The sequence below is a fragment of the Fringilla coelebs genome (genome assembly GCF_963513975.1).
Source record: "Fringilla coelebs genome assembly, chromosome: 18".
Lineage (NCBI taxonomy): Eukaryota > Metazoa > Chordata > Aves > Passeriformes > Fringillidae > Fringilla > Fringilla coelebs.
The window spans coordinates 7,416,208-7,443,310 of record NC_140044.1 but is presented as its reverse complement, the minus strand read 5'-3'; the positions used below and the strand labels follow the sequence as shown (position 1 = coordinate 7,443,310).

Genomic DNA, 27,103 nt, shown 5'->3' with positions numbered 1-27,103 from the left:
AGGATGACAGGACAATGGCAGATTTATTTACAATAGGACACAAAGAATACATACATTAATTAAAAATTACAAAGAATACAGAGAAAACACTTCAGGAAAGGGAGAGAAATCAATGCTGGCTGAGCCTCTCCACTGGGGCAGGGGCAGAAGAAAAAAAGGAAAAGAAAAAAAAAAAATCAATGAAAATCTCAGAGAGGGGCCTCAAATCAGAACTGACACAGGATTCCACAGCACAGTTGGCTCACACATCCCCTCCTCCTTTTATCCATCCATGATTCCTGGCTGATTAGACTTTGGCATGATGGGCAGGGCCAATGGGAACGGACACAGGCCCTTGCATGGACCTGGTGGAAACTTATGGCAATTGGGGTTTAAAAAGGCCCCAAAGCCCTTCCTGGGAGCAAGGTGGGCTTTGGACAGCTTTGGGTTGGAATGATGTGACCTGTGGCAGCTGGTCATTGGAAGACCTTACTCCAAGAAGAAAAATTTTCATAGATCTCACTAAAAAAAACCTCTCCTCTGTAGTTCTGGCTGAATCCGGTGAGTCTGGGGATGGAGGGAGCCTTCACTGCAACGTGGAACCTTTTTACTGATAAACATCACTGAAGTGACCAAAATAAAAAAAACCAAACAAACCACAACCCAACTTCAACCTCTTTCAAAAAGAGATTCCCATGGTCCGATTCAGGCATCAAGCCATGGGAAAAGAAGAGCCCATGTCAGCTATCCAGGAGAGCTGGGACTGTTTTTTGTGGAGAAGAACAAAATACAGCTATAGGGTGTACACTTTTCCTGTTCCCTGGAGGTAGAGAATTTCAGAGGAGGAGCAGAGAGCAGCAAGGGCAGTCAGAGCATAGGGCCAGCGAGAGAGCCCCACTCCCAGCCATGGGACAGCTCATGGGGCCACCTGCCTGTGCCAGCCCCTTCAGCATGGCCTGCACTGCCTTTGGGCAGCTCGGGCCCAACACTGCCTCAGATCACTTGGCACTAACACCACGGCACCACAGCCATCCCCTGCGGGCTCTTCAGGATCCCAGTGCATTCCCAGGAAGAAGCCTGCCCTGATTCCTCACTCATCCAGAGCAGAGCTACTGACAGAACAAACTCTGGTAGTTACCTCACACATCCTTCCAGTCCTGTATTCCAGCACAACCACGTCACTTCCACCAGGACCTTTTGTCCTGCCTTCTGCAGGAGAGGCAATCCCACCCTCCCACAGAGGCCTGTGCTGTCCGAGGCTGGAGGGAGGGAGGAGCGATGCCGAAGGTTGCTCAAGCTCTCTCAGGGTGAAATTGCACTTCCCAGGCTCTGAATGGCACCTCCAGCAAATTGTAAACAAGCCAAAGCCGGGACTTCTGGATCGGAGTGCGCCGGACTCCCGCTGGGTGAGCCTTGAGGCTCCGCTTATTCTGCCATAGTCAAGCTCCCTCTTCCGTGCAGACACGAAGGCAGGAGAAAAACCCAGTCTGATACTTGTCTGAAGAGTCTCCCTGAATCCTAGAGCACCCCAGGGGCTGGAAGAAAACGTTTTCACAAGTGTTTCCACTGCTGTCTCAAATCCGTTCATCATCAACATAAAAAAAAGGATGGATTAGCAAAAAGGGGGTTTACTTATACAGAGGGATATTTCTCTGCTAAAAAACTCCCTCAAATATGGAACAGGATAATAAAGTTAAAATGTAAGGTATCTACAGACCCCTTTTCCCCGCAGAGTAGCCCAGAATCCATGTACACTGTGCCAAAGTTACATTCCAAATCGAGGAGTTAATTATTTCTCTTGTGACTCTCCCACTGGATTTTTGTTTCCTTAAAAAGAGCTGGGAGAAGATGTCCCTGTCCCCCCCGGGAGGACACGTGTTCAGAGGTGTCTGATTCCTGCTGGGGGATTCCAGCTTCAGTCGATTTTCACGGCGGCGTAGATCTTCCTCACGAACATGTAGGCTGCGTAGAAGCCAATGGTGCCCGTCAGGAGCCAGAAGGACAGGACCATGAGGGCAGTGTAGCCAAAGTACAGTAAGGAGGGAATGAACTCAACAATATCCAGCTGAAACAGAAGAGGACGAGAAAAGTCAGCAAAATAACACACACAGATGACAAACCAACCAGTGACCTCTGCAAGGAGAGCTCTGGCAAAGGGAGGAAAACTCATTTTTGTGCAGCTGAAAGGAGATCCCCTTTGAGGTGGGGTCAGGGAATGCTGCTCTGTGCAAGTCCTGGGGCACCTACACCCTCTCCTGTCTGGAAGGGCTCTGAGCACTGCCTTGGGCCGGCATGGGCAGACTGGGACTCAGCAGGCCCACCATCTCCTTTCCCAAATCCCACAGTCACCCCCAAAAACAAGGCACTTCCACCCAGGAGGAATACCTTGTTCACAAAGTAGAAGACAGCATAGATCAGCACATAGAAAGCAGATCCTCCAGACACCAGGAAGGTCCTCCACCACCAGCGGTAATCCTGTCAGGATAAAAGAGCCTCATTATCCCCCTGACTTTCTTCTCCCCAGGCACTGCCTCAGGGAAGCTGTGACCATTCATGGACAGGGAGAACACCACCCATCTTCCTTCAAAGGAAATCCACAATTTGGGACTGGGGAATTTTTTCTGTCACAAACATGTTTCCAAACCAAGAGATGTGATGCTGACAGTCAGGCTCAAAGCACTTGCTGCCCCAAGGACGTGGCTCACCTTTGGTCCTGCATTTTGTTTTGTACGTGGATGGAACGGAACAGTTTGGGAACAGCTCAAAACACCCTGTGCCCAGCAAAATTCCTGGTATGAAACCACAGTTCCCAGCCTAACAGATAACCAAGGAGCTTTAATTCCCTTTAGAGTGAAGAGACAGTGGGGACAATCACACCTGTGAAGCTGGACCACACTAATCTTTGCTGACCAGCAGCAATAATGTGATCTGTGCTTTTCCAGAAGCAAGTACTCTCTGCTACCCAAATTACAAACATGGAAATCTCACCTCAGCACAGAGCTGGAAATACACCATGACAATGCTGATCTGGGAGCAGGATACCACCAGAATTATAAACACCAGGAAGAGGAAGCCAAAAAGGTAATAGAACTGGTTTTCCCAGATTGCCTGAAATAAACACACAGCAGGAATTGATTTCCATGTTACTGTGATCAGTCAGTGAATATAGGACTAACTTCTGGCAGCCAGCCAGGGGAAAATGAGGAGCCCCCTCAGCCTCACCTAGATGAAACCACAGATCTAATGCATTTCACAACGTCACTTCAGAGGATTCAGGTTGCAAAAAGGTGCACAAGGACACCTCTGAGACAGCTTATTCATTCCCCTGCATCTCCCAAGCAATGGAACAGCAAATTCTTCCTCATCCATACAAGATGAAAAATGGGTAGCACCAGAACAGTGACTGTCTCAAGACCAGGACCCTTCCTTGATGTAATGTTACGGCAAATTTTGTCTTTACCACAAAACCACCAGGAGAGTCCCATAGCTCTCCCTGGAAACTGCTGAATGGCCTGGAAGAAACCAGCTCCCCCCTTTAGAGAACACAGGAATAGGAGACTGCTCCAGTGGAAGCCCCCCCCCCGCCCCAGCTTTCAAAAGTTTTGGCATGAAAAGAATCCCATTGAGGAGGAAAGTGGGTTAAATGCTTACACTGAAAATGAAGAACAGTTCAATGAACATGGCTCCAAAAGGCAGAATACCAGCCATGAGGATCCTACAGAGCAGAAACAAAAACCATAAGCAGCACAATATAACTGTCTGGACATTAAAAATTCCTTGTAAGCACACAGAACACACCAAGCAAAGGCTCTACATTTCCAGATTACTAAATTTCGCAGGCAATGGCACAGCTGCTCCCACTGTTGAGCACTACCACAAGTACCCCTCATACCACATCCAAATGATCAATGTGGTCTCAAGGAACCCCATCTGCCATCTGTCCACGTCCAGAGAGCAGCAGGTGACACTCAGCAGCCCAAGGGAGAGGGACTTAACTCACCGAATTTCCCAGACAGTCATCACTCACCCCACAAATTTGTTCATATACCACCTCTGCTCCGGGATCTGCCTGGGAATCTGATTTGTCCGTACAGGATTGTCATAGGGCTGCTTGCGAAATCCAAAGTAGTAACCCAGGTAGACCAAGGGCAAGGAGATCCCAAACCACATGCAGAGCAAGGCCACCATGGTAGGGAAAGGCACCTGGAATCACACCAAGAGCCACAGAAGTGAGGCTGACAGCTCTCCTACCCTGGGGGCTGATGTCATTGGCTAAGCCAACCCTCCAGCCACCACTTGGAAAGGTCTGGGAAGCCAAGTGGGTCCCTATCAGCCCAGTGACCCTCTCCCACATAGCAGGCCCAGGCTGAGGGTGACACCTACCGCACCAGAGGAGTGTTTCCCCCAGATGAAGCAGTTGAGGACAAAGCAGATGCCAAAGACAACGCCTGGGTACAGCGTCGCTGTCTGCAAGAGGAACCACAGCATAAGAGAAGGCACCTGATTCATCAGCCAGATGTTCCTACGGAACAAGTCCATCCCTGACACAAGGCACATGTGGAGAAGTGTCCCTTTTGTTACAGGACAAGGACACAGAGCTGGGCTGTGGGGAGGATCTTGGACAATCCTCTTTGCTCTAGTACATGCTCTGGTGGCGCTTTTTCTGTACAGCTACAAGGACTCAACCCACAGCAAATGTGCACCTCAGCCAGATTGTGTCCACCTACCACAAACGTGTGGAGCTTAGCCACAGATTTTTCCATCAGCAAACCTGGATAAACAGCACAGAACATCCAAGACTCACACAAAAGGCTCCCTTCTTCCATCGATGGCCTTTCAGAGTCCGGTATAAGCGGCCAGCAAAGAATCCACCAAAAACCCTGGACAGAAACAGCGAAGTCAATGAAATGCTGGGGGGGCCAGGACAGCGCAGGGGGAAGCTGTGGAGGCACCTACCCCATGAACATGAAGAGGAAGCAGGCAGTTGTCATCAGTGCGCCCCGGCTCGAAGGCGACAGCATCCCCAGCATAGCAACAACTGCAGAGGGAAATAGGACAAGGAACAGCAGCTCTGAGGGACATGTGCTGCAGCAGCTCGAGGACAGGGGCCTGTCCCATCTGCAGCCCACAGCTGCCTGCTATCCCTGCACAGCTTGATTTCCTTCACAGCATAACATATCCACAGCCTCCAGCACCGGCCAGAGAGGAAGGCACAGCTTTGATCTCAGCTACAGACCATGCTTCAGCCTTAGCTTCCCCAGGGATGGGAGCAGGTGCAGCTCAGCAGGCAAGGCACACCTGTGCAAAAGTCCCCCAGCCCACTATCAGCCAGGGCTCACAGCTTGGCAAAGGAAATAAAATCACACAAAGCTGCGTTCAGCTGGGCAATGTCATCCGGCAGTTCTGCAGTGCCGAGCCCAGGCTGATGGCAACAGGAAGCAGCTTCATGGGTCTCACTCCAGCTAAGGTGAGCACAGGGTGAAGTCAAACATCCTTGAGCATCATTTGTGTTACAGCCACCCTGTGCAACACGTGCCACTTACAGATGACAATCAGGATCATACAGAAGAGCTGAATTCCAGAACCCAGGAGAGAGCTGAGGATCATAGGGTACTGTGGAGGCCTGAAGACATCTCCATGCACAAGTTTCCAACCAGATTCCTCCATAGTATCTTCCTATAGCAACAACAGAAAAAGGAGGTTATTTAGATGTGATACACTAGTGGAAATTAAGGTCCTACCACAGCCAGCCTAAGAGGTTAACTTTCCTGGATCCAGTTTTTCTACTGCATTTTACCACTCTAGCCAAGAAACTTCTTTCCTCTTGGGCTAAAAACAGCTGAGACCTGAATTGTCAGTGCCAGGACACACATTTACAGAGCTTTTACATTTACATTTGCAGTCATTCCTTAGGTCTGAGGACATTCTAACTAATATGTGATTGTTCAGGCAGAAAAAGGTGTGTGACAGCAGAACACAACTGCCCATCCCATGGCCAGGGCTCAAAGGAAAACAGGGGCAAGGGAAGAGACAACAGAGCCAAGTCTGCACACTGGATCCCTCCTGGCCTGTGCTTCCCTCTCTCTAATCCCAGCCCAAGGAACAAACACATACAATGTCATCTTCTTTGTTGTAGTTGGCAATGTCCTTCCGCAGAGTCCGGATGATGATCATGCTGAGAATCCCTGAAAACAAGCACAGAGTTCAGCTCAGAGGCTCCCACATGGCTGTGCTGCTCTCATGCTGTGCAACTACATGGCTCCCACCAACACTCTGTTCTGGCTGGGAGAGGAGGTCTTGAGTCATCAGCAAAGACAGAAACAAAACCCCAAGGAGCAGGGAAGACAGTTTTCCAGCAGAAAATGGGGCATTGTGGCTTTCTTGTGGGTTTTTGTACTCCCTCAATGACCCCAGTATGAGAAAGGCTGGTAACTGCCTGATCCCACAGGACACTGTTTGAACTGAGAGGTTTTAAACTGGTTTCCTCCTCCTTCTGACCAGGTTCAGATATGGCCACGTGCTCCTTGAGCCACCTGCAGCTAAGGCTTAAAGAAAATTCCCTGCAGATAATGGTAAAGCCTTCCTCTCGCCACACATCCACTCACCTGAAAGGAAAAAGACGACCACAACCGAGTTAATGATAGAAAACCAGTGGATCTGCACGTCACTCATGGTCAGGTACGTGTCCCATCGGGAAGCCCACTTAATGTCACTTTCCTGAAAGAACAGGAGAGTTCTTCTCACACCAGCACATTCCCAATGTATTCCACAACCCTAGTGACAGACACTTGGAGCATCACTGCCAGCCAGCTCCCCAGTACTGCCTCACCTCCCAATGCACAGAGTAGGTGAAGAGCAACTGGTTCTCTTTAGTAGGATCTATTTCCTGAGGGGCAGAGCCCGTGGCTTCAGGCAGGGTGCACATGCTCTTCTCATCAGCCTTCAAGTCTGTAGGGGAAAGCAGAGCACACAGTGAGCCCTTCCCTCATGCACCACCTCTCCCACTGAGCATCACCCTGCGGGCATTGGGTTGCAGTACTTCCAGGTGGGGAAGCACTTGCTCCTTGCTCACCTGCTCTGCAGTTTGCAAAACTATTCTCCTGACCAGCAGTGGAGCACCATTAACAAGCTTTCAGGAAAGCTATGCACAGGGCTCTCCTTAACTGGAAGGATAAAAGCCAGAGGTTCTGAAGCCAAGGATCTAGACCATGAAAAAATCCTCTATTCCACATGATATGGTGAGAAACAAGACCTCTGTAGCAGCGCCTGCCCTGCCAGATGGGAGCTGCGTGGGGTGATCCACACCATGAGCAACTGCCCTTCTAAACACCCTTTTCCATTGGGCTCACTGAGGTAGGAGTGCTTTCCCCTAAGCATTATTTTTAAATTTCAGTCCCCCAGAAACAGTTCCAAACATCCTGTGTGTCCATGAACCAGCACAGAGTGTCCCAGTCAGGGAGATCTGTGCCACAGCAAGAGCTAGAATGCCAGACATGCCTCATACCAGATGACACAGTGCAAAAAAATCCAACCCCAAAACCTCAAATTCAGATCTTTTTACAGGAATTGATTTTCCATGGATTGCAGTTCATGGATACGTCTCTATTGTTGGTACTTCCTTAATAACAAAGTGGTTTATTATTCTTGTAATTTAGACTCATTTCTGTGTCCTGTGAAGCAACAACTGGCACCCTGAAACATCACAGGCATCTGCCTTTTGTCCATACAGGAGATTCTTCCCCCTTGCTCCCCTCCTCAAGGGTCTCTTACCTTCCAGTTTAATGCTTTGGGGAATCACCTCAAAGCGCACCACCCTGTAGGTGTGCTCCTGGCTCTCTTCCACATCCTCTCTGTGGTAGTAAAGGATGAAGGAGAGGTGGTTGTGCAGGTAGAACTGAAAGAGTGACATAAAATAAAACATCAGCACCCTGTGGGAGGAAGAGGCAAGGCTGAGAAGCAACAACTACAGAAAACAGCTTCAGTGAGGGAAAACTAAAGACTCCAACACTGAGATCAGCCAGGCTTGGGGGCACAGTGCCTTCGCTCTGCTGAGGGGAAGCCACTGCATGAGCCTGTCCAAAGTTACACAGTGAATAAAAGCAAGGACTCCTGGCTTTCCCACCTTCCCAGCCACCCTCTTCTGCCCACAAGAAACCCCTCTCTCATATTTCCACTATGAATAAAACCTTTTGGTTGCATTCCCAATTCTGATACTCTCTGGCAGACCTCTAACAGAGGTCACCCAGATCTCCTCCAGGCACCCTCACATAGCACCTCAGTTCTCTACCTTGTTACCGTCCATAAACCCAAGCCTGTATCCATGCTCAAACTGCACATCCTTCTCCTTCTTCTTCTCCTCTTCCTCACGATTGGAATAAAACTCCAGCCGTGTTGCCACAGGGAGGTTATCAGCAATGCTGAAAACACAGATTTCAGATCAAATTTGTCCACAGCACCAAATCCCCCCAACATAAACCCATGCTTGAGTGACTCACAGGTGGACATAGTAATCCTCCCTGATGCGCTCGGCGATGAGCTTGCTCTGCTCCACTGTCAGAGTCACTGGCTTGTTGGGAAAGTTGCACAGAACTTCACATTTCTTCTCCACATTCATGGAAACCTGGAAAGGTGTATTTACAATTCGGTCCCCTCGAAGAACCTCACCTGGAAAACAGGAAAATACGGGCAGGGTTGGAGACTGACACGCTTCCTTGCTGCTGATCCTGCTGCCAGGTATTGTGCAGCTGGAGGGACCACAGCAAGTCTCCTTTGCTAGCCCAGGTGCAAGGATAAGATTGCAAGTCAGTACAGCTACTTTGTTGGAAGCATCAAGCCCTGCTTATGAAGCAGGTTACATGCTCTCCATCAGGACAGGCAGTTCCTCTGTCCAACACATGGACACTGCCGTTTTCAGCCAGCCAGCATGCAGTGAATCAGAGCAAGCAGCTTCTCTCAGCTCAGCAGAAGTGACACTTGCAATTGCTTTTACCCCTATAAACACCACCCCCCCTCCCCACTGTCTGACAGGTACACACCGAGGTTCTCAGCCTTGTAGGTGATCTTGCTGGGCTGGCAGAAGGGCAGTGAGTAGTACTCATAGGGCAGCTGGGTCCGGGAGCTCGTCAGCTTCACAGCCTGCAGGAAGAATGGAAGGATTATCCCCAGAGAAAAACTCCAGATAATTTCCTCTCCTCTCAGCATCATCCAGAAGCTGATTCTTACTTCAAGACACCTTCCATAAAGCTCACTTCCAGAAGATACTACTACTACTACTAATATTAAAAATAGTAACAGAGACAGATGTTCCTGAGAGACTTCCAGTAGCAACTCATTCACAGAGAAACACTCAAAGAACAAAACATGTTGGTTTCACAAATTTATGTCTCAGTGGAGTCCTAGGAAACAACAAAGAGCTCAAAAGAGATTCAAGAGTCACATTTCATACAAGATTTCCTCAAACAAAAATTCATATCCCACTGGACCTAGAGGTCTGGCCTCCAGTGCTATGGAGAGTTCAGCAATTTTAATCTCAGAAAGGAAAGCCAGAGAGCCATCAGTCTGGGAAGACAAGGTGACCAACCACAAACATTCCTGGAGAATTTCCACAAATCACAGGGTACAAGGGAAGTGCAGAGACATACTACAACAGCCAAGACCACAGTTGCTCTGAAAAACAGAAGTGTTTTGTAACACAGCCAAGCTTGTTTATTGGAAAAGTGCTGGCAAACACACTGACTTGCCTAAGCACTTGAGGAAGCATTTAGCTCCTGAAATCCCTTTGAGAACAGCTATTCCAAAACCCTCTTCTTCTGGGAAGCTTACTGTACCCACAGGCAAGTCTCATTTGCTTAAAAATAGCCTATGTCTGGCAGCCTGTGGCCAAAGAGAAAACTGTGCCATGGTGCTTCACGTGAGAGCAGCCAACCTCAGCAGCCCCAAGGGTGCTGGATTTGCTGAGACAGAGGCCACAGCTTAAGAAAAATAAATGAAATGGGCTATAAATCACTGATGTCTGAAAGCAAAGCCTGCCTTCCTCGTGGATAGTTGCAGCAACTCTATCATTGAGTATCAGCAATGCTGCACAGGAACAGCTCTCAGCAAGGCTGGGCTGAAAGATCTGCAAGGCTCAAGGACAAACACCTCCACTGGGGAAGAGCTTCTCATGAATTTCCCTCAGAGCACATGAGCAAACTGGGTACTGAGAAGGTCTGATTCAGACCTTATTCCACTATTCACCTTCCACCCAAAGGCACTTTTAGAATCAGTATAATGCTGGAGAAATTAAATTAATTTCAAAGCCACAGTGAGAAAGGCACCCTTTTCCCAAACAGAGCAACAGCTTGAGGACTTTGGTGCGACTACTGAAGGAATTTAGTACAAGAGATCAGGGGCAAGAACAGGAATCATGTTGGGACCCAAATGTTGTGAAGCAGAGGACATATCTGAACACAAAATTAGAGCAACAGGATCCCCAAATTTAACTCTGCAGCCCATCTTAGCTGCTATGGTATAAAAAAGGAAAAACCCAAGAGACAAAAAACCCCCCAAACCAAACAGACTAACAGCACTGAGTTTCTCCTACCTTTATTTCTACGGGATCATTGCGGTGGAAGTTGATGGGAGCCACCCCGGGTACATAGAATGAGTCTGTGCCGTGTAGCATCAACAGCAGGCCCAGCACATATCTCAGCCTTTCCTGTAAAAAGGAGAAGGAACAGTAAAATACAACAGAAACACTAGAACAATATTAGAGATGGATAACAGCACTGGAAATGTTCATCCCAGACATCAGAGAGGCCGCACAGTCAGGTGATTAAATAGAAATTTAATTCACACAAGCTGTTCTTAGCTTTGTTTTGTGACCCTCATCAAGTCACTTTCCACTCAGCGTGTCTCTGCCTCTTCATCTGCAATTAGGAAAACTTTGGCTTTGCTCAACCCCAAGAAAAATGCCATTTTTATCTGCACCATGGGGCATTGAGCAGGCCATCCCTTTACTTTTCTGCTCACCCCCACTGAGCTCCCTGTGCTAGAAAACTCCCAAGGATTAGTAGAGAAGAGGGTTGTAGCCCTAGCTCTGGATGTGTGTTAGCGCTGCACAGCAGCAGCTGCCCCGGAGCTGATTACAGATGGATGCTCACAGGCCACTACCTGCAGAAGATCAGTTACTGTGGAGTCAGGTGTGACCCCAGTAACTGCACCCAAAGGGACAGTCACATCACCACTCCCTCCTGCTCCATCACCACTCTGCTTTCCTCACCCCTCCAGACCACAGCACAGCTCAGTAATGCGGCAAATCACTTTTTCAGCCCTTTTTTAGGGAGCAGGGTGACAAGTCAGGCTGGAAGGTTCAATCAGCTCTATGGGGGCTCCAGGAGAACCTACACCCTAACAGAGCCACAGCAAACCTTTATTTAACACACCTTGCTGCCTCCTCAGCCCCTCCCATTACCTCAGGTAACCCAGCTGAGCATGGGCAGGAAGGCTGTGAAATGAAAACTGAGCTTTAAAGAGTATTAGCCAGCAGCAGCTTGCCTGGATTAGGACATCAGCTCTGGTATAATCTCACAGCACTGCTGGCTTCAGTCCCTTCTCCTGAACTCCCCGTGTGTATGGCACCACTGGAAAACCATACAAAACCTGGTTTGGTTTGGGACAACTCTTGAGCTAATGCTGCAGATGTAAGAAACCAAGTCCCTACTGTCCCTGTGCGTCCTCAGTGCCATCAGTCAGTCTGACAGCACCAGAGGGAACACTCCACAGGCCAGGTGTGACAAACAGCAGCTCTATCATGGAGATCCTTCCTCAGGCTGGGGGAAAAAAACAAAATAAAAATATTTGTGTTTATTGCTCCCACACCCCTTCTTCATTACCTTCCTCCTGTCTCATTCTAAGGCAAGGAAAGTACCTGGGCCCAGACACCTGTAAGGGTCAACCAGAGCATCCAGAATTAGTGGAATTGAGCAGGATGGGGAAAAAAAAAAGGCAGAAGTATCAGGGGGTTGAAAGTCTAAAATGTATTTAAGATGTAAATGCTAGGCACCTACAGAAAATATGAATACTGAATCATCAAATACATGTGGCCTTGCAGTACCTGAAGGGAGCCTACAAGAAAAACTGAGAGAGACTATTCACAAGACCATGGAGTGCAGGACAAGGGGGAACAGCTTTAAACTGACAGAGTAGGGTTAGATTGTATAGTAGGAAAAAATTCTTCCTTGTGAGGATGGTGAGGCATTGGCACAGGCTGTCCAGTGAAGCTGTGGCTGCCCCATCCCTGGAATTGCTCAAGACCAGGTTGGATGGAGTTTGGAGCAGCCTGGGATAGTGGAAGGTTTCCCTGCCCATGGAACAAGATGAGTTTTAAGGACCCTGCTAACCCAAACCACACTGTGATTCTGTGATCTGTCTTGCTTACAAAGGGGATTTGCAGACCTATTCTAAGCATAGCCAAATACACTTGGAGCAGGCATAAAGCCCCAGCTTGGAAACACTCTTGTTAAAACTGCCTGACATTCAATACTGATCTGCCTTCAGGCAAAATGGGGCTTATTTTCTGTGCTCCGCTAAATTTTGCCTTTCCAATTTTAAAGGGAGTGCTCAGTGGCTCTCCATAGAGTAGGAAAATGTCTCCTGCACAGGGGAAGCAGTGGAAGGAACCTGCACTCTTGTCCCCCACTGCACTCCCAACAACCTGCAGCCCTTATCTCATTTGTCACTGAAGTGACAAACCTACACAATGTTACTCAAAAACCAGAACCACACCACTGTCACCTGTGCCCCAGCAGGCTGGGAGGTGAAAAGACCAGGACAGAACTTTGGCAGACACTCAGAAGACATATGAGCATGCAGAAGATGAAATTCTTGATGACAATTTTGGCAGAAATCAGGCTGTCTTTGCATACAGATGATGATGACTCAGGCAGCAACAGGAAAGACAAGAGGGTGACTCTGTAAAGCCCTGCCAGGAAAGAACAGTTGGTAGCAAGAAAGGGGGAAGCTGCTATGCAACAGGTGGGGAAAGCTTTGGAAGTGAAATATGAAGGAAATGCCCATTGCAGGTTTCTGAGCTGGCAGAGCACAGAGAAGCTGAAGCCAGTGGCCTTACTCATCAGGACCTTTGTTCTTGTACTGACCAATGTGCCTCATCTTCTCCAAACAAAGACAGCAGGTTAGAAATGGCAACATGGACCATCTGTGTAACTCATGGGCCTGGCCAGGTGATTATCTCACACAAGGGATGCCTGCAAGCTGAGTGCTCTCCTGTGCCAGGTCAGAACTTCCAGGAGGGAGCTCTGTTTTGGTTCAGTCACAGAGCCCTGGCAAGGCCCAGACTTCCAGTAAACAGGACACAGAGCTTCACAGCCTTTTCCATTTACATTTCAAAAACATGCAAAAAAACCCCTCAAATGACAATCTTGCATCTGAGGTGCCAGGAAATCGTGTAATGGTGCAACAAGTAGCACAACAAATATGCACAACCCCAGACTGAGAAAAACCTAGCTGCAAGTAGGAAAAATAGTTCACATTGCCTAAGCCTGATATTTTCCTATATGCAGACATGCAGAGACACCCTGTCTTAGGAGAATATGATCTCAATAAAAGAAGTAACTGCAGGAGCACAATCACCCATTGCTGTCCCTCAGATCAAAAGTTCACACACAAACCCTCTCCAAGAAGGCCCTTCTGGATAATTATCACCAGTCTTGGGGTTTGCAGACAACCCCAGGTTTATCCTATTCAGAAAGACTTAAAACAGCATTGCCACTTTCTGCGAATTCACAGAAGGCTCACAAACCATGCTGCCAAAACAGAGGATTTGTTCTCTAAACCCCAGTCTGACCCAGCATGAAGAGGCCCTAAAACAGTTATTACCACACTTGTCCCTCCCTAGGACTTGTGGTCGCTCCAGCTACCACTGCCTGAGTCTGACATTTATTTAAGGGAAAGGGGAAACAGCAGCTCTTCCCTGGGGCACTCTGCAACAGCTCCAATGTGCTCCAGAGGGTCCATGGCCTGGCCATGTGCACCCAGAACATCCATGCCCAGGTTACTGCCAACAATTTGAAGAAACCCTCAAGCAGCAGTAATTTCAAGCATCAGAACTGAGCCAGTGGTGTACCAGGGCTGGTTTAGGTCTTAAGAGTTTCACAATCCACATAGGAACTGAAGAACAGAACATAGGATTTGTTCAAAGAGATGAAAAGGAAGTAGGAAGTGACAGTGATGGATATCATGAATTGTCCCATCTCTTTTTGGCAGAGAAAGGCAGGAGGGACATCAAAGAGCCATAATCAAGAGCTGTTAACTTTCAAAGATAGCTTTGAAGAAAAACAGGGAAAACAACCTGTGCAGACCCATTTGTTTGTCCAAATGGATTCACACAGCTCTCCCATTCCATTCCACTTCCTGAAACTTTTTAAAAATGGTGTCAGTAAGGGAGGAAAGCCACAACCCACTACTCTGTGGGAGCAAAAAAATAAAAACCAACAAGCTCTCTCACACTTGTAACCTTCATTCTGCCCTCAGGCACGTTAGCAGAAGAGAACAGTGCTAATGGCACCCTGACACTCATCCCCTTTTCCAAGGGCTGCCTCCTTGCATGATCCTCACACCTGTTTGGATAAGCTCATCTTTATTACATCCCTGCCCTGCTCACTCTGCACTGGAGGAGCCACGAGAGCCCTTCAGAAGGAGACAAGTGCTGCATTCACATTGACTTCAGAGCTCCTTTGACACCAGGAGAGCTGCTGGAAGCCTCCTCTGCCCTTCACACAACGGAGAGCCACGAGGAAATTCCCAGTAGGACCATCCCCAGCTCTCAGAGCCAGCTGAGCACTCCCTCCCCCCTGCCTGGGGGAAAGCCAGCAGGGTAAGGAGATGCTTAAAGCAAATTAAAGGAAAACCTTGGCTCTCCCAGTCTCTCCATGAGTCACCTCACAGCCCAGCCAGCAGCGACCTTTGTATCAGCACACATCCTTTATCCACACCGCTATTCCTGCAATGCATTGCCACAAAAATACCCTCCTATGAAAGCAGGGAGGAAATCCGTTTGACTCTTACAGGACTTCAAGGCAGATAACAAATGTCTCAGCAGCTCGTTTTCTGCTCTGTGAGGTGGCACTGATGCTCACCAGGAACACCTTCAGTTCTCTGAGGATTCAAGGAATAATTCAATAGTAATAACAGGGACGCTGGGACGCGGGAAGCTGAAGCAGCTGCTCAAACCCGGACCCGACAACCACCACCAAACATTTGTTAAAACCACACAGAACAACAGCCTCCGTGCTTGGCACCAGCCCCGGGCCCAGGCTGACAGCTCGGAAGGGAAGGCAAAGGACGTGCCGGTGCTCCCTGCAACCCACACAGCTCCGAGCCCCCGCCCGGCCCCTCCTGCCCCGACACCGTCGTGAACCGCACAAGGGAGCCAACTTTGCTGCCGAGGGAGCGCGGGGCAGGCGGGACAGGAGCTCGCTGAGCTCTCCCGGTTCCCTGGGCACCGAGCGGCGGCCCGAGCCCTGCCCTCCACAGGTGACACCGCCGGGAGACGCGGGGCAGCAGCAAGGCCCCGGGCGGGACAGGGGAGCTTCCTCCGCCAAGGGGCCGGGCCCGCATCCCTCCCAGCGTGGTGCAGATCCGACCGCAGCCCCCGAAGCGAGCCCCGCGCCGGGAGCGGCGCCGGGCCGGGCACAGCGGGCGGGACGCGGGGCCGGGCCGGGCCCCGCCGCACTCACCATCGCCGCCGACGCCGCCATCTTGGATCCACGTGTCGGCGCTGACGTCACCGGAAGCGGCGCGCGGTTGGCTGCTGGGCCGATCGCCATGGCGACCGCGGCGGCCGGCAGGACCGGGCTGGACGGGCACGCTCCGCGCTGCCGAGGCCGGGTCCACCTCAGCCCCGGATCGGCACAGCCTTCCTGCCGGGCGAGCCGGGGCGGGAGTCTCCGCTCCGGTCCCCAGAGGGTCTCCGGCCCCGCGAAGCCGGCCGGGCAAGGGGCGATCCGCACCACCATCTTTGCTGAGGGCGGCGGGCTTTGCATGGAGGGCGAGCGCGACGCTGCGGCCGCCATGTTGGGTGAGGGCGGCGGGGCCGGGAGGCGTCCGGACCCTTCCGAACCTCCCGGTTCCTCCCGGTTCCTCCCGGTCCCTCTGGGCCCACCCGGGCGGTCCGCGGCTCGGGGCATGCTGAGAGGGCGCTGCGGGTCTGCCCGGCTGCGGGCCCCAGCTTATCCGCGTCTCCCCCGCCCGGGCTGCGGAGCAGCAGGAACGGCCAGGAGAGGAAAGGTTGATAAATATTTTATTGATTACAAAAAAAAAAAAAAAAAAAAAAAAAAAAAAAAAAATCCCCGAAGCAGAAGTGCCGGCATTTTCCTCTTGGTATCAAAAATATAATCACAGGCACCAGTCTCTCCCTGTTGTAAGAGGTACACGGCTATCTTAAAAAATCCTGTTTACTCGTTTTCCCCAAATAACCTAATGAAATACTAAAAATAAACAATAACATCAAGTGAGTGTGCAGGGAGCACCTGGCCCTTGCTGACACTGCAAACGCCCCAGCAGACAAGAAGTCCCACCTGTAAGCTTTGCTGTGAGGGAGAGGGCCCCTTTCACAGTGGCTTTGGGCTCCAGAGGTGCCTCCCAAGGCAAGTGGAGGGGGATCGGATCCATGCAGGCATGGCCTGGAAAAGCCTTGTCTCTGTCCATCTGCCCCTGCAGCACAGCCTCAGGAAACCTGCCCTCTGCACAGGGGCTGCCATGAAAATACTGGGGAAGGAAACCCAGGAGGGAGAGAGGAGGACAAGGCTCCGTGGTACTCAACATCCAAACCCCAGGATCCTGTGCTGATGATGAGCCCAGGGGCTGCACTGCAGCGTGCCTTAGGGGAGTCCCCCGGGATCAATCACACAGGGAGCACAGGCACTGCACGCTAAGGCACCTACTTCTGCAGAACAATGTGATAAAATCTCAGAAGGATTAAAAAAATACTGATCTGGGTTTTTCCTTGCAGCAAAAGCAGGCCTGGCCCCATCCCTGTCCATCCTCCTGGGGTCTGGGCATCCAATGTCCAGCCAGCACCTCCTGGAGCCACTGCCCCATGGACATTGAGGCTCCTGGGAAAGGCACAAGGTATGGCCACGTCTCTTCTCCCTCCATCATGTGCTTCCTCCAGCCCAGCCAGTCCAGGAAGGCTGTGCTTCCTGAGCCAGGCTGGCAGGAGAAGCAGGGCACAGGTGAGACAGGGAAGAGCTGGCAGTGTCCGCCCCAAGCATCCCGTGCTAGGGCTCCTGCTGGTACTGGCTCTCTGTGGCAGTGAAGAAATCCTCCAAAACACTCTGCATGTACTCAAAAGTGGGGCGATCCTCGGGTCTGATCTTCCAGCACCTCATCATGATGTCGTAGAGCTCCTCGGGGCAGTTATCCGTGCGGGGCATCCGGTACCCACGCTCCAGCGCCCTGATCACCTCCACACTGGACATCCCTGGGAAACAGGGACAGGAGAACATCACCTGCTTTATCACTGGTGTCTTTAAAAGTCATAAAATCCCCAAACACTAAACTTCTCTCCGTTTGGGCAATGTCTTCAGGAAGGGAAAAGTGGTTAGAGGGGCTAAAAGTGGTTTATGGAAAGGGGGAACTGCTGTTCCTGGTCAGGGAAACATGTGGACAAAGGAGATGCTGTGTTATTGTAGGATGGAGTTTTGTGCCCCAGGTCAGATGGGGTTTATAATCACTTTGTATAAATTAAAATCACTTTGTATAAATTAAAATGCTAAGTCTGTGATGAGCCATTGCTTCCAATGAAAAGTCAGTGTGAGGGCAGAGCTGCTCCTCAGAACAGCCTGTTGTGCCAGCCCAGATCGTTCATGGTCCATTTGTGGTAGCATTTACAGAGTCATTCCTTATTGAAAAAAGGTACCAAAATAATTATTAGTATAAAATGCAGGGTGGTCCCTAATGATAAGGATTTACAGGGTTTTCTCATGGAGCTGGAGAAGCTCAGGTCACATGCATGGGGCCCTGGAGGTGGAATGTATCTTTTGGAATCAGATTAGAGGAGGTATTTCACCTCCTTACCTGGGTAGGGAATGCGTCCATAGGTAATGATCTCAGTCAGGAGGATCCCAAAGGACCAGACATCTGATTTTATAGTGAAAGATCCGTAGTTGATGGCTTCTGGTGCAGTCCATTTAATGGGGAACTTGGCACCTGGGCAAAGAGATCCAATGGGAATCATGAGCCCAACCCCAACTGCTGAGAAAGGGGTGGTGAAATATGGGGAACAAGAAACAAACAGAAGAGGAACAAGTGAAGTGATGCAAATGAGAGAGCCCATGTACCCAGCACATCCCTCCCAGGGTCAGGACCACCATGGTGGCAAGTGGCCCTAAGGGACCCCCCAACCTTTTGCCCCCAGCACCTTCCCGGGCCGTGTACTCGCTGTCCTCGATGACCCTGGCCAGCCCAAAGTCTGCAATCTTGCACACCAGCACTGCTGACACCAGGATGTTGGCGGCTCTCAGGTCTCTGTGGATGTAGTTCCTCTTCTCAATAAAAGCCATTCCTTCTGCAATCTGCCCCAGGGGAACAAGGCAAATGCAAACAGGCTGCTTGAAATAACACACACCCTCTCAGCACCAAAGAAGTCAACTGCTTCTGGTCAGCACTCAGAAAAGGGTGAAAGGAGGCTGAGCCATGGCAGGAGATTGATGTCCCATCCCTGGAAGTGTTCAAGGTCAGGCTTGGAGCAACCTGGTCTAGTGGAAAGTGTCCCTGCCTGTGGCAAGGGGTTGGAATGAGATGAGCTTTAAGGTTCCTTCCAACCCAAACCATTCTGTGACTTTCCTGTATGGAAACTCCTCTCCAAGCAGGAAATCCCTTACAGAAGAGGCTGAGGTTTGGGTGACCAGCCCAACATGACACCTTTAAGCTGCTGTGAGAAAATCATGTGATCACCAGAGTCTGTGAGTGTTTGCAGGGCAAGGTGTAAGTGCTTCATCCACAGCCATGAGGTTGTGGAGGAGAAGCAAATAATTCTCTACTCAGGGAAGACATGAGATCAGTCTCCAAATACCCCCGACAGTGGCTTGCTAATTGCTGCAGCGAGGGTCAGCATTCCAGAGCTTCCTTAGCCTTGGCAGAAAAGCATAGGGGAAGATGTTTGAGTTCTTCCAGACTAGTTTTGGAAAAGTCACCTCTGCCTGTGGACAGGATGGCTGTGATGGCCCCTGACGATCCCCCCTCACCACTGTGCCTTCTGAAGTCCCTGCACTCAGTGCTGCACTCAGTCTCAGACCCGGTGTGTGCACAACCACACCCCAAAGCTGTCCTGTTAACCACGCCTGGATGTGACCAGAATCCAGAATGGGAAGGGGCTGGAGCAGCCGGAGGGGAGACCCTCCCCTCCTTATCACTCCCACACAAGCTGTGGGTGAGGTGCAGCTCTCACAGAGCTCTCCCCACTAAATACAGAAGTAAGCAGGCAAGAGCGGAAGGATCATTTCCATGACCACAGATGCATTTCTGCCCGCAGTGACTCAGCCCCAGCACAGGGGCCAGGCTGCTGTCTGCCCATGACAGCCCTTCAGCCTTTGCTCCCCAGAGCTCCTCGAGCAGCCCCTCGGAGCTGTGGGCTGAGCTGGGGTTGGCACGAGGCAGCTTGCTGAAACAGATGGTGCAGGAGTGCACAGCTGATGCACAGACCCCAGCACAGCAAGCTCCAGCAGCCACTGACCTGGTCTCAGCCCACAGGGCTCCCATCCTGGCTTTCCCATTGCTCAGGTGCCTCTATGTAATATTTGAGCTCAGCACAAAGGGTCCCTGGGCTCAGTCCTCACCCAGGGGCACTGCAGAAGCAGCAGGGACTCAGTGGTTCTGCAAATGGTTGCACATGGAGTGAGGTGTTTAACAGCCCCTTCTGCTGTACTCCAAGTCAGCTCCTGAAAATGTCCCTGAAATAATTATCTCTGAGTCCTCCTGCCTCTCCAGCTGCCTTCCCCTGCTGTGACAGCCCTCTGGTGACTTTATTGCACCACAGCCCTCCCAGAGGCATTCCCCTGGGGCAACACAGCCTGCTATGCTCCCTCCAGGAGACTGGGAATCGTGCCTGGCTCAGCCCCTCGGGTACAGGGAGCACACAGGATCATGCTGCAGGATTCCTGTTAAACCCACAGGGTTTCACACCCCCGTGGGTGCTGTCCTGAAGCAGTGCTGGGGTGGGGTGGGATGGGCTGGGTGTGTGGCCATGCTGGGTTTGTGGGGCTTTGGCCAAGTGTGCAGGTAAGGTTTGCAGGTAACTGACACAGCAGCAGCAAATTAGAAATTATAGTTACCAGTATCAATATTTATCAATTATAGAAATTGATAACATTGCCCTGGGCTTGCTTGGGCCACACCAACGAGCACCAGCACATTCCAGAGAAGGAACAGGTGCAAATGTGAGCTGTGGAATTAAGACCCATCCTTATCCCCACTTTCTCCCCAAAGCAGAGTTGCCCATGGGCTGTGAGGGCTACAGGAACCGTGGCAGACATAGAAGTCAATAGCCAATCCTCTCCAGGATCTGTGCAGCTCTGCTGTGCACTGCTCAGGTGCAGGTGGGCTAGCTGAGTGCTGCAGATACTGGTGTGGTGAGGGGGAAGCTGCCACTTCTCCTTTCTCACAGCCCTGCTCCTGTGAGGTCAGCGGGATGGGGATGGTGAGCAGGCAGTGGCTGCCCACAGGAAAACCTCACTGCATCCCCAGCACTGCTCAGACCAGGCTCCTGGCTGGCCCTGCACAAGCTCCAGGTAAGTTCCCAGGCTCCTCACTCATCCTTTTTAGAGGAGCAAGGGCTACTCAGAGCTAGGGAAGGTCTGCTCCTTCCTTACCTGGGCAGAGAAGTCGATCAGCTTCGGGAGAGGCAGCTTGTTCCCCTCATTGCTCTTCAGGAAATCCAGCAAGCTCCCTGCAGGGAAAGGTGCCAGGGCTGTTGGTTTAGCTGGAGGCTGCACCCACCCTTAGGGTGGCACAGGGTCCTGAGGAGCCAAGGAGGACAAGGGGACTCTGGAAACACACTTGATCCCCCATCCCACTCCCATGGATAGGCTGAGGGGAGAGCATCAGTGCAGGCTCCCTCCTGCCTTGCAGAGTGCTTCTACTCCTCTGTCCCCTCTTAGGTGTCCCTCCTCTCCCGGGGCTGTCACCACATCCCCTCACAGCACCCTGCTCCAGAGCTGTAGCAGGAGCCAGAGCTGCTCCCAGAGTCCGGGGAGCTGGTGCAGAACCCACAGCCCAGCCTGGGGATGTGGAAAGGATTGATCCTGCACCGTCCCAGGGAATGTGAGTGCCTGCAGACATCCCTCAGGATGCAGATTGCACCTTTCTCCATGAATTCGGTGATGATGAAGATGGGCTCCTCCCTGGTGACCACTGCGTGCAGCTTCACCAGCTTGTCGTGCTGCAGAGTCTTCATCAGGTTTGCCTCCGCCAGGAAGGCTTCCACGGACATGCTGCCCGGCTTCATGGTCTTCACTGCCACCTTGGTGTGCTTGTTGTAGGTGGCTGGGGGTGGCACAACACATCATTCCCCCACTGTGCTGGGAGAACTGGGCTTTGCAGCCAAAGTCCCAGCCCTGCAGACAGAGCTGCTGTGGGAAGGTTGGAGGCCACACACAGCCCAGGACTGTCCCCACATGCCCAGCCCCAAACAGGCCCTGCATTAAGGTAGGGAGGGTCACCTCCATGTCCCTCTGCTTCTCTCCTTCAGGTCACTCCCTCCCTTCCTTTTCCACCCCACCATCCCTTTACCTTCTCACACATCCCCCACCCTTCCTCCTTCACCATCATCTTCATCATCCTCCCAGCCAGCTCCCCTTGACTCTCACCCATCCACACTTCTCCAAACTGCCCGGCTCCCAGCTTCCTCTCCAGGCTCAGCGACTCCCGAGGGATCTCCCAGGCATCTTTCTCCCAGGGCTTCTGTGGTTTGGGTACTCGGCAGGGGTGGGTGAGCTTCTGGCACAGCCCATCGCTCTGACCTGAGGGAGCATCCGGGGCCATCAGCCAGCCTGTCTCACCGGCCACACTGTGCTTCAAGGGGGAGTTCTGGCCACTGTGGGTGTTCAGGGACACCAGCACTACAGCTGTGACAGCCAGCAGGCCAGCCATGGCAATAGGGGAAAGGTCTGGAAGTCACTGCATGTTGCAGTCAGAGCCCAGGGGTGATGGGCAGGACCCCCTCAGCCTCTGCACACCCCCAGCTGCCCGGCTTCTTGGCTCAGAGACAAAGTCCCATTTGGGAAGGGGGGCCGGGCACCCCAGGGCTCACCCTTGTAGTGCTGGACCAGCTCCTGCAGCGTGTTGAAGTTGTTCCGTGGGGAGATGTAGAAGCCGCCGCTGTCCAGAGTTCGGATCTTGTAATGCTTCACTGCCCCGCCCCGCAGCTCGTCCCCGTCCCGCACCGAGAGCGAGTAAGAGCCTGCAGGGAGGGGAGAGCTGGCACCTCCCACGGGAGCACATTCCTGCTGCTCCAGGCCATCCTGGCTGCACAGAGCCATCGCCCAACAGAGCCAGCAGTGCCCATCCCACTGTACGGCCACCACTGCTTCAGCCCCAGGCCAGCACCCAAACACCCAAAGCAGCCCCAAAGGGACACATCCCCCTGTCCCTGCCCTGGGATTTGGACATGTGCCAGCACCACGGGCCATTGCAGGGGCACTTCCAGCCAGAGCATGGGCTCCCCAGTCCCTCCCTGCAGCACAGCAGATCTCCAGGGCTGGGGAGAAGCTCCTCTTTCAGGCAGAGGTGGATGAGGGAAGTCCTTTGGGCAGCTGTTCCCCACCACTGTGCTATGGACACCCCTCCACACCTTTCGTTGTCTCGCTGTCCCTTATCATGAAGGACCCAATCATGTTCCCAGGGCCAAGGAGCTGCCGCTCCGCATCCTTCCGGCTGGTGTCCTTGAAAAACCACCTGCAGCAGAGCCAAGGAAACCCAGGAATGCTGGAGTGGGGCAGGGCTGGGGGCAGGACAGGAGGCAGAAGTGGGGACAGCAGCGGAGAAGTGCGGGACAGCATGGGGCCAGGATCTGGGATGCAGGGATGGACTCACTCCTCTGTCTCCAGCGAGTTGTCTTGGGCAACGTAGTTGCTGGGGATGAAGCCTTCACGTCCTGTCACCAGCGACCGTGCTTGCCACCATTCCCCTGACCTGTGGCAGAAGTGGCATTGTGTTGGCTCCTGGCACCTGGGTACCAGCAGCTCCTCCAGGGCAAATTCCAGGAACAATCCCAACAGGGCCACACAAGCCAGCCATCAGGAGACCCAGGGCAAGGGTCTGCCGGCAGCACTTACTTCTCCAGGACCTTCATCCGCTCGCCCTTCTGGAAGCTGAGGTCCCCAGCGTTCATGGCCTCGTAGTCGTAGAGCGCCAGCACCACGCTGTCCCCCTGACCTGCAGCGAGGGAGCTCCCTGGGCACCCTCCCCATGCTGGGAGGGGGTGCCCAGCCACTCCTGCCATGAACACTGGCCAGGACATTGGCCAGGACCCCCACAGCACCCAGCACCTCCATCTTCATCGTGTCACGTCTGGCCCCGCAGGGGAGCCCAGAGCTCCCTTCCCTCCAGGGCTGGCAGTGCTCACCCCTAGGTCAGAGAGGATCTGGCCACTCTGCCCCCACACACTCCAACCCCCTGCACCCACTTGCAGCCCCCTTGTACCTACCATCCTCGGGCAGGGGCACAGCCATGCTGGGGACATTGTTGATCTGGAAAGTGCAACAAAACCACAGAGTGACATCACAGGTGGCAGAGACCCGTTTCCATGGGGTCTCCAACAGCAATGGCAGGAGCAGGAGGGCACCCGAGGGGCAGCACCAGCACCGCCTGACACGACAACCTGCCCAGCACCAGCATCTCCACCCCCTCCCAGCACCTTCCTTTTTTCTCCCTTTCTCCATAATACCTGGATTCCCATCAGCTCCACTCTGTGCTTTGTCTCAGTGTGGCCTGGGCTCCCACCCCATAGCCAAGTCCCTGTCCCAGGGCGCTGCCAGTGCCCTCACCTGGCTCCACTCTCAGTGCTGGTGGCACTGCTGAGGAGAGGGGCTGAACCCCCTGTGACAGCTCAGCCCTGAAATCTCTCCTCACTCACCCTCTTGTTGGTGGCCGTGGGGTCCCTCACATAGTGGCCCTGCTGGATGGTGGGGCCAGGATCAGGGTCAGGGTCAGTTTTTATCATCTTCTCTTGGACACCAGCTTCCTTTGACCTCACACAACCCATGCTGCAGACAAGGAAGGGGAAGTGAGGCCATTGCAACAGAGGTGAAAGCCCCGCTCCAGCCCCAGTCCAGCCCTGTTCCCATCAGCTCCCACAGCACAGGGCCCCAGTGCCCACCCCAGTGCTCTGCTGTGACAGGGAAACCTTGCTCCTCTCACAGCTACAGAGCACTGGGGTGCCCAGTGACACGCCAGGGGAAAAGGGAACTCCTGGAGATGTTATTGGAGGTGAAGTTTGGGGAGACAACAGCAGCAGCCATGGAGCAGCTTCCTTGCCCTTGGGGGGTGCCGGACAGGATGCAAGCACTGGGCACCATGGCAGCAGAGAGGCACACTCAGCATCTTCTGCAAAGAGGGGCCCTGATCATGGTGAGCTCTGCTGCAGCTTGGGGGTCCCCACACAGCATCTCTGGTGCCCATGCCCCCCCCATCACGACAGGTCAGCACTCCACACTCTGCTTCCCTGATCTCTGCTGGGTGGGAGCTGCCCCAAACAGCCAGTCCAGGGCAGACAAATGCTCAACTTTCTCCAGCACCCCAAGAAATTCAGTGGGAAAAAAAGCTGCAAGAAGCAGCAAGAGTGGTAAACCCCTTGCAAATGTACTTCCCTTGGCCAGGGAGACCTAGGTGCAGAGAAAGCAGAAGGTGCCAGTGAAGGAGGAAACCCAGGGCTGAACCCTCGATGTGCACAGCACAGCTCTTGAGGAACATCACTGTCACCTCCACAACAGCCCATGGTCATTCCTTGTCTTTCCCTGCTTGCCAAAGCCTGGGTCAGCCCTGCTCCCGAGGGCAGAGCAGGAGCAGCAGTGGCACCCTCGCTGGGCACAGGCTGGGGACTGTACCAGATCCATCCTGGCAAACCCATTGGTGCCCAGCTGAAACTCAGCCGTGGCTCACACCATCACCCCTGCCGGTATTTGATGTTCCCGTCCCATTCCATCCAGCCCTACAGAGCACAAATACCCCGGGCAGTCCAAGGGTCATTCCCCCTGGCTCCTGTGGCATAGCTGGCATTCCCGATGTGTCCCACCCTGGAGAGCCAGGTCCCAGGGCTCATGCGTTGTTCCCAGCCATGAGGACCAGGTTGGATGAGGATGCCCTCGTTCCCGAAGCAAGGCTGCCCGCAGCCCCCTGCCCTTGCTGCCCTTGCCCGTGCCTTCGCTCCCCGACAGCCCCTGCAAAGCCACCGGCAGGGACCCCCTCGTCGGGGCTACACTGTGCCCAGCCGGGGCTGCACCGGGACCCGTGAGATTCCCGCCATCGCCTCATCCCGGTCACCCAGGGTCCGCCGCTCTCACCGCGACCGGCCCGGGGCGGGATCGGACCCACCGGGCTGCCCGGGACCGGCTGCGGGGCTCCCTCGCTGCCCTCGGGGCTCCGCTCACGGTTCCGACCCCGGAGCTCTCACCTTCGCTGTCGCCCCGGGGCACGTCCCCGTCGCCGGTCCTGCTCCCAGTCCCCGTCGCGGAGCCCAGGCTGCCGCTGCCACCGCCGCTGCCACCGCCGCTGCCGCTCCTCTCTGCCCGGCTGCTCTCCCGCCGCCTGCCCGGTACGGCCACGCCCCTCCCGGTGAGGTCCCGCCCCCGACTCAGAGTCCGACGGGGCAGGTGCGGCCGGTGCCTCCCGTGCCGGGCTGGGAACGGAGACCACCATCCCACGAACCGCACCCGCGAGGACATCCCAGCCCTGCGTGACCCCACTGCCCTTAGGGACCCCCGACGAATGCCGGAGCCCGTCTGTCCATCTGCCGTCCCCGGGACACCGGACGGGTTTGGGTTCCGCTCCCCGGAGCAGCCCCCAGGATGTTTCCCCGCCTGGTGCAGGGCCATGAAGGGTGGGGGCACGGGGGGAGCACAGGACACGGCATCAGCCTGGATCTCTGTCCCCAGGAAGGAGAAAAGAAAGCCCTGCACAACCGTGGGGGGTTGCAGGACATGAGGGAGTCCAGGACACATTGGGGTCCATGGGACTGGCTTTGTGAAGCACAGCTCAGAGAGGTCCAGGTATTCCTGGCTTTGTGGTGTCCCTGCCGGCCCTGCTATTCCCGTGCCGAAGCTCCTCTCGGCGCCCTACAGCCCCGCAGTGTTCCAGCCTTTCTTCTGGATTGCCCGGACCACCCCCGAATTCGGGATGGAGGCAGCATCAGCAAGGAGACCCACGGTCCTGTGTGACCCTGACCATGGGCTGCTCGCGTTCAGAGGAAGCAGCTAGGGTGGGAGAGCGTCACACCTCATGAGGGTTTGCATATGTAAATTTTTTTTTGTAGAAAAAATAAATTGCTCCGGTAGCCCCAGCATCTGCTGCCCGCACACCACCCTGGGGCTGCAGCGCCGACCCGTAGCCCCCACCAAGGAACATTGGGCCAGGGAATGTTGGCTCGAGGCCATCAGCCAAGGGTCAGCGGCCGTGGGATATTGGGGTACAGTGGCATGGGGGGATCGGCTCGGGTACGGTGACCAGGGAACATCAGCTGAGGTCCATCGGGCGGCGGGGAGCACGGCCCGGTCCCCCGGCGGCGGAGGGGCTGCAGGGCGGGACCGCAGGAAGCCGGGTCCGGGGCAGGAACTTCCTTTTGTGAAACACCCGGAGCCCGCGGCCGGACGAGTGTCGCACAAACGTCGCAGGCAGCAGCGGGCCAGCTGCGGCCACCAGCCCTTTCCTCTCCCAGCGCATTCTTGCTGACCCCCTCCATTGCTCTGAGCATCCCCTGGAGCCAGCCAGGAACAGCCGGCAGCGCCCTGACACTGGTGGTGACCTCCAGGTGACACTGGAGTGGGCAGATGCCCAGCCCAGCCCAGCAGCCCCCTGTCTCAGCTCACCCCCACACCGCAGCAACCCCTGCACTCCGGCAGGGCCTTTCCCCACG

At 53.5% G+C, this 27,103-nt stretch overlaps 2 protein-coding genes across 2 annotated transcripts; both read right to left on the bottom strand.

Annotated features, from left to right (window-relative positions):
* Positions 1 to 4: 4 nt before the first annotated feature.
* TM9SF4 (transmembrane 9 superfamily member 4) lies at positions 5 to 15,803 on the bottom strand (the record flags this gene model as incomplete). Its single annotated transcript, XM_084217906.1, has 18 exons — positions 5 to 2,044; positions 2,365 to 2,454; positions 2,968 to 3,087; positions 3,631 to 3,694; positions 4,007 to 4,182; positions 4,363 to 4,446; positions 4,784 to 4,859; positions 4,936 to 5,017; positions 5,523 to 5,655; positions 6,094 to 6,164; positions 6,585 to 6,696; positions 6,809 to 6,927; positions 7,750 to 7,873; positions 8,267 to 8,396; positions 8,475 to 8,643; positions 9,015 to 9,114; positions 10,562 to 10,675; positions 15,714 to 15,803. The coding sequence occupies 18 exons, from the start codon at positions 15,801 to 15,803 to the stop codon at positions 1,895 to 1,897; spliced, it is 2,004 nt and encodes a 667-aa protein (XP_084074032.1). The 3' UTR covers positions 5 to 1,894.
* A 179-nt stretch (positions 15,804 to 15,982) lies between these two features.
* Positions 15,983 to 25,730, bottom strand: HCK (HCK proto-oncogene, Src family tyrosine kinase). Its single transcript, XM_084217725.1, has 13 exons — positions 25,646 to 25,730; positions 24,110 to 24,239; positions 23,681 to 23,723; positions 23,310 to 23,409; positions 23,068 to 23,166; positions 22,826 to 22,929; positions 22,286 to 22,435; positions 21,843 to 21,995; positions 21,337 to 21,519; positions 20,847 to 20,923; positions 18,398 to 18,551; positions 18,055 to 18,186; positions 15,983 to 17,458 (listed from the first exon to the last, which is right to left on the bottom strand). The coding sequence occupies exons 2-13, from the start codon at positions 24,236 to 24,238 to the stop codon at positions 17,256 to 17,258; spliced, it is 1,527 nt and encodes a 508-aa protein (XP_084073851.1). The 5' UTR covers position 24,239; positions 25,646 to 25,730; the 3' UTR covers positions 15,983 to 17,255.
* Positions 25,731 to 27,103: the final 1,373 nt, after the last annotated feature.

Excerpts from the sequence above, each read along its gene's own strand:
- HCK (XM_084217725.1), bottom strand. The coding sequence starts at position 24,238 with ATGGGTTGTGTGAGGTCAAAGGAAGCTGGTGTCCAAGAGAAGATGATA. Across the intron at positions 22,436-22,825 it reads GGACAGCGAGACAACGAAAG|GCTCTTACTCGCTCTCGGTG; the intron begins GTGTGGAGGGGT and ends CCCTCCCTGCAG. Across the intron at positions 18,552-20,846 it reads TGATCGACTTCTCTGCCCAG|ATTGCAGAAGGAATGGCTTT; the intron begins GTAAGGAAGGAG and ends CCCCTGGGGCAG.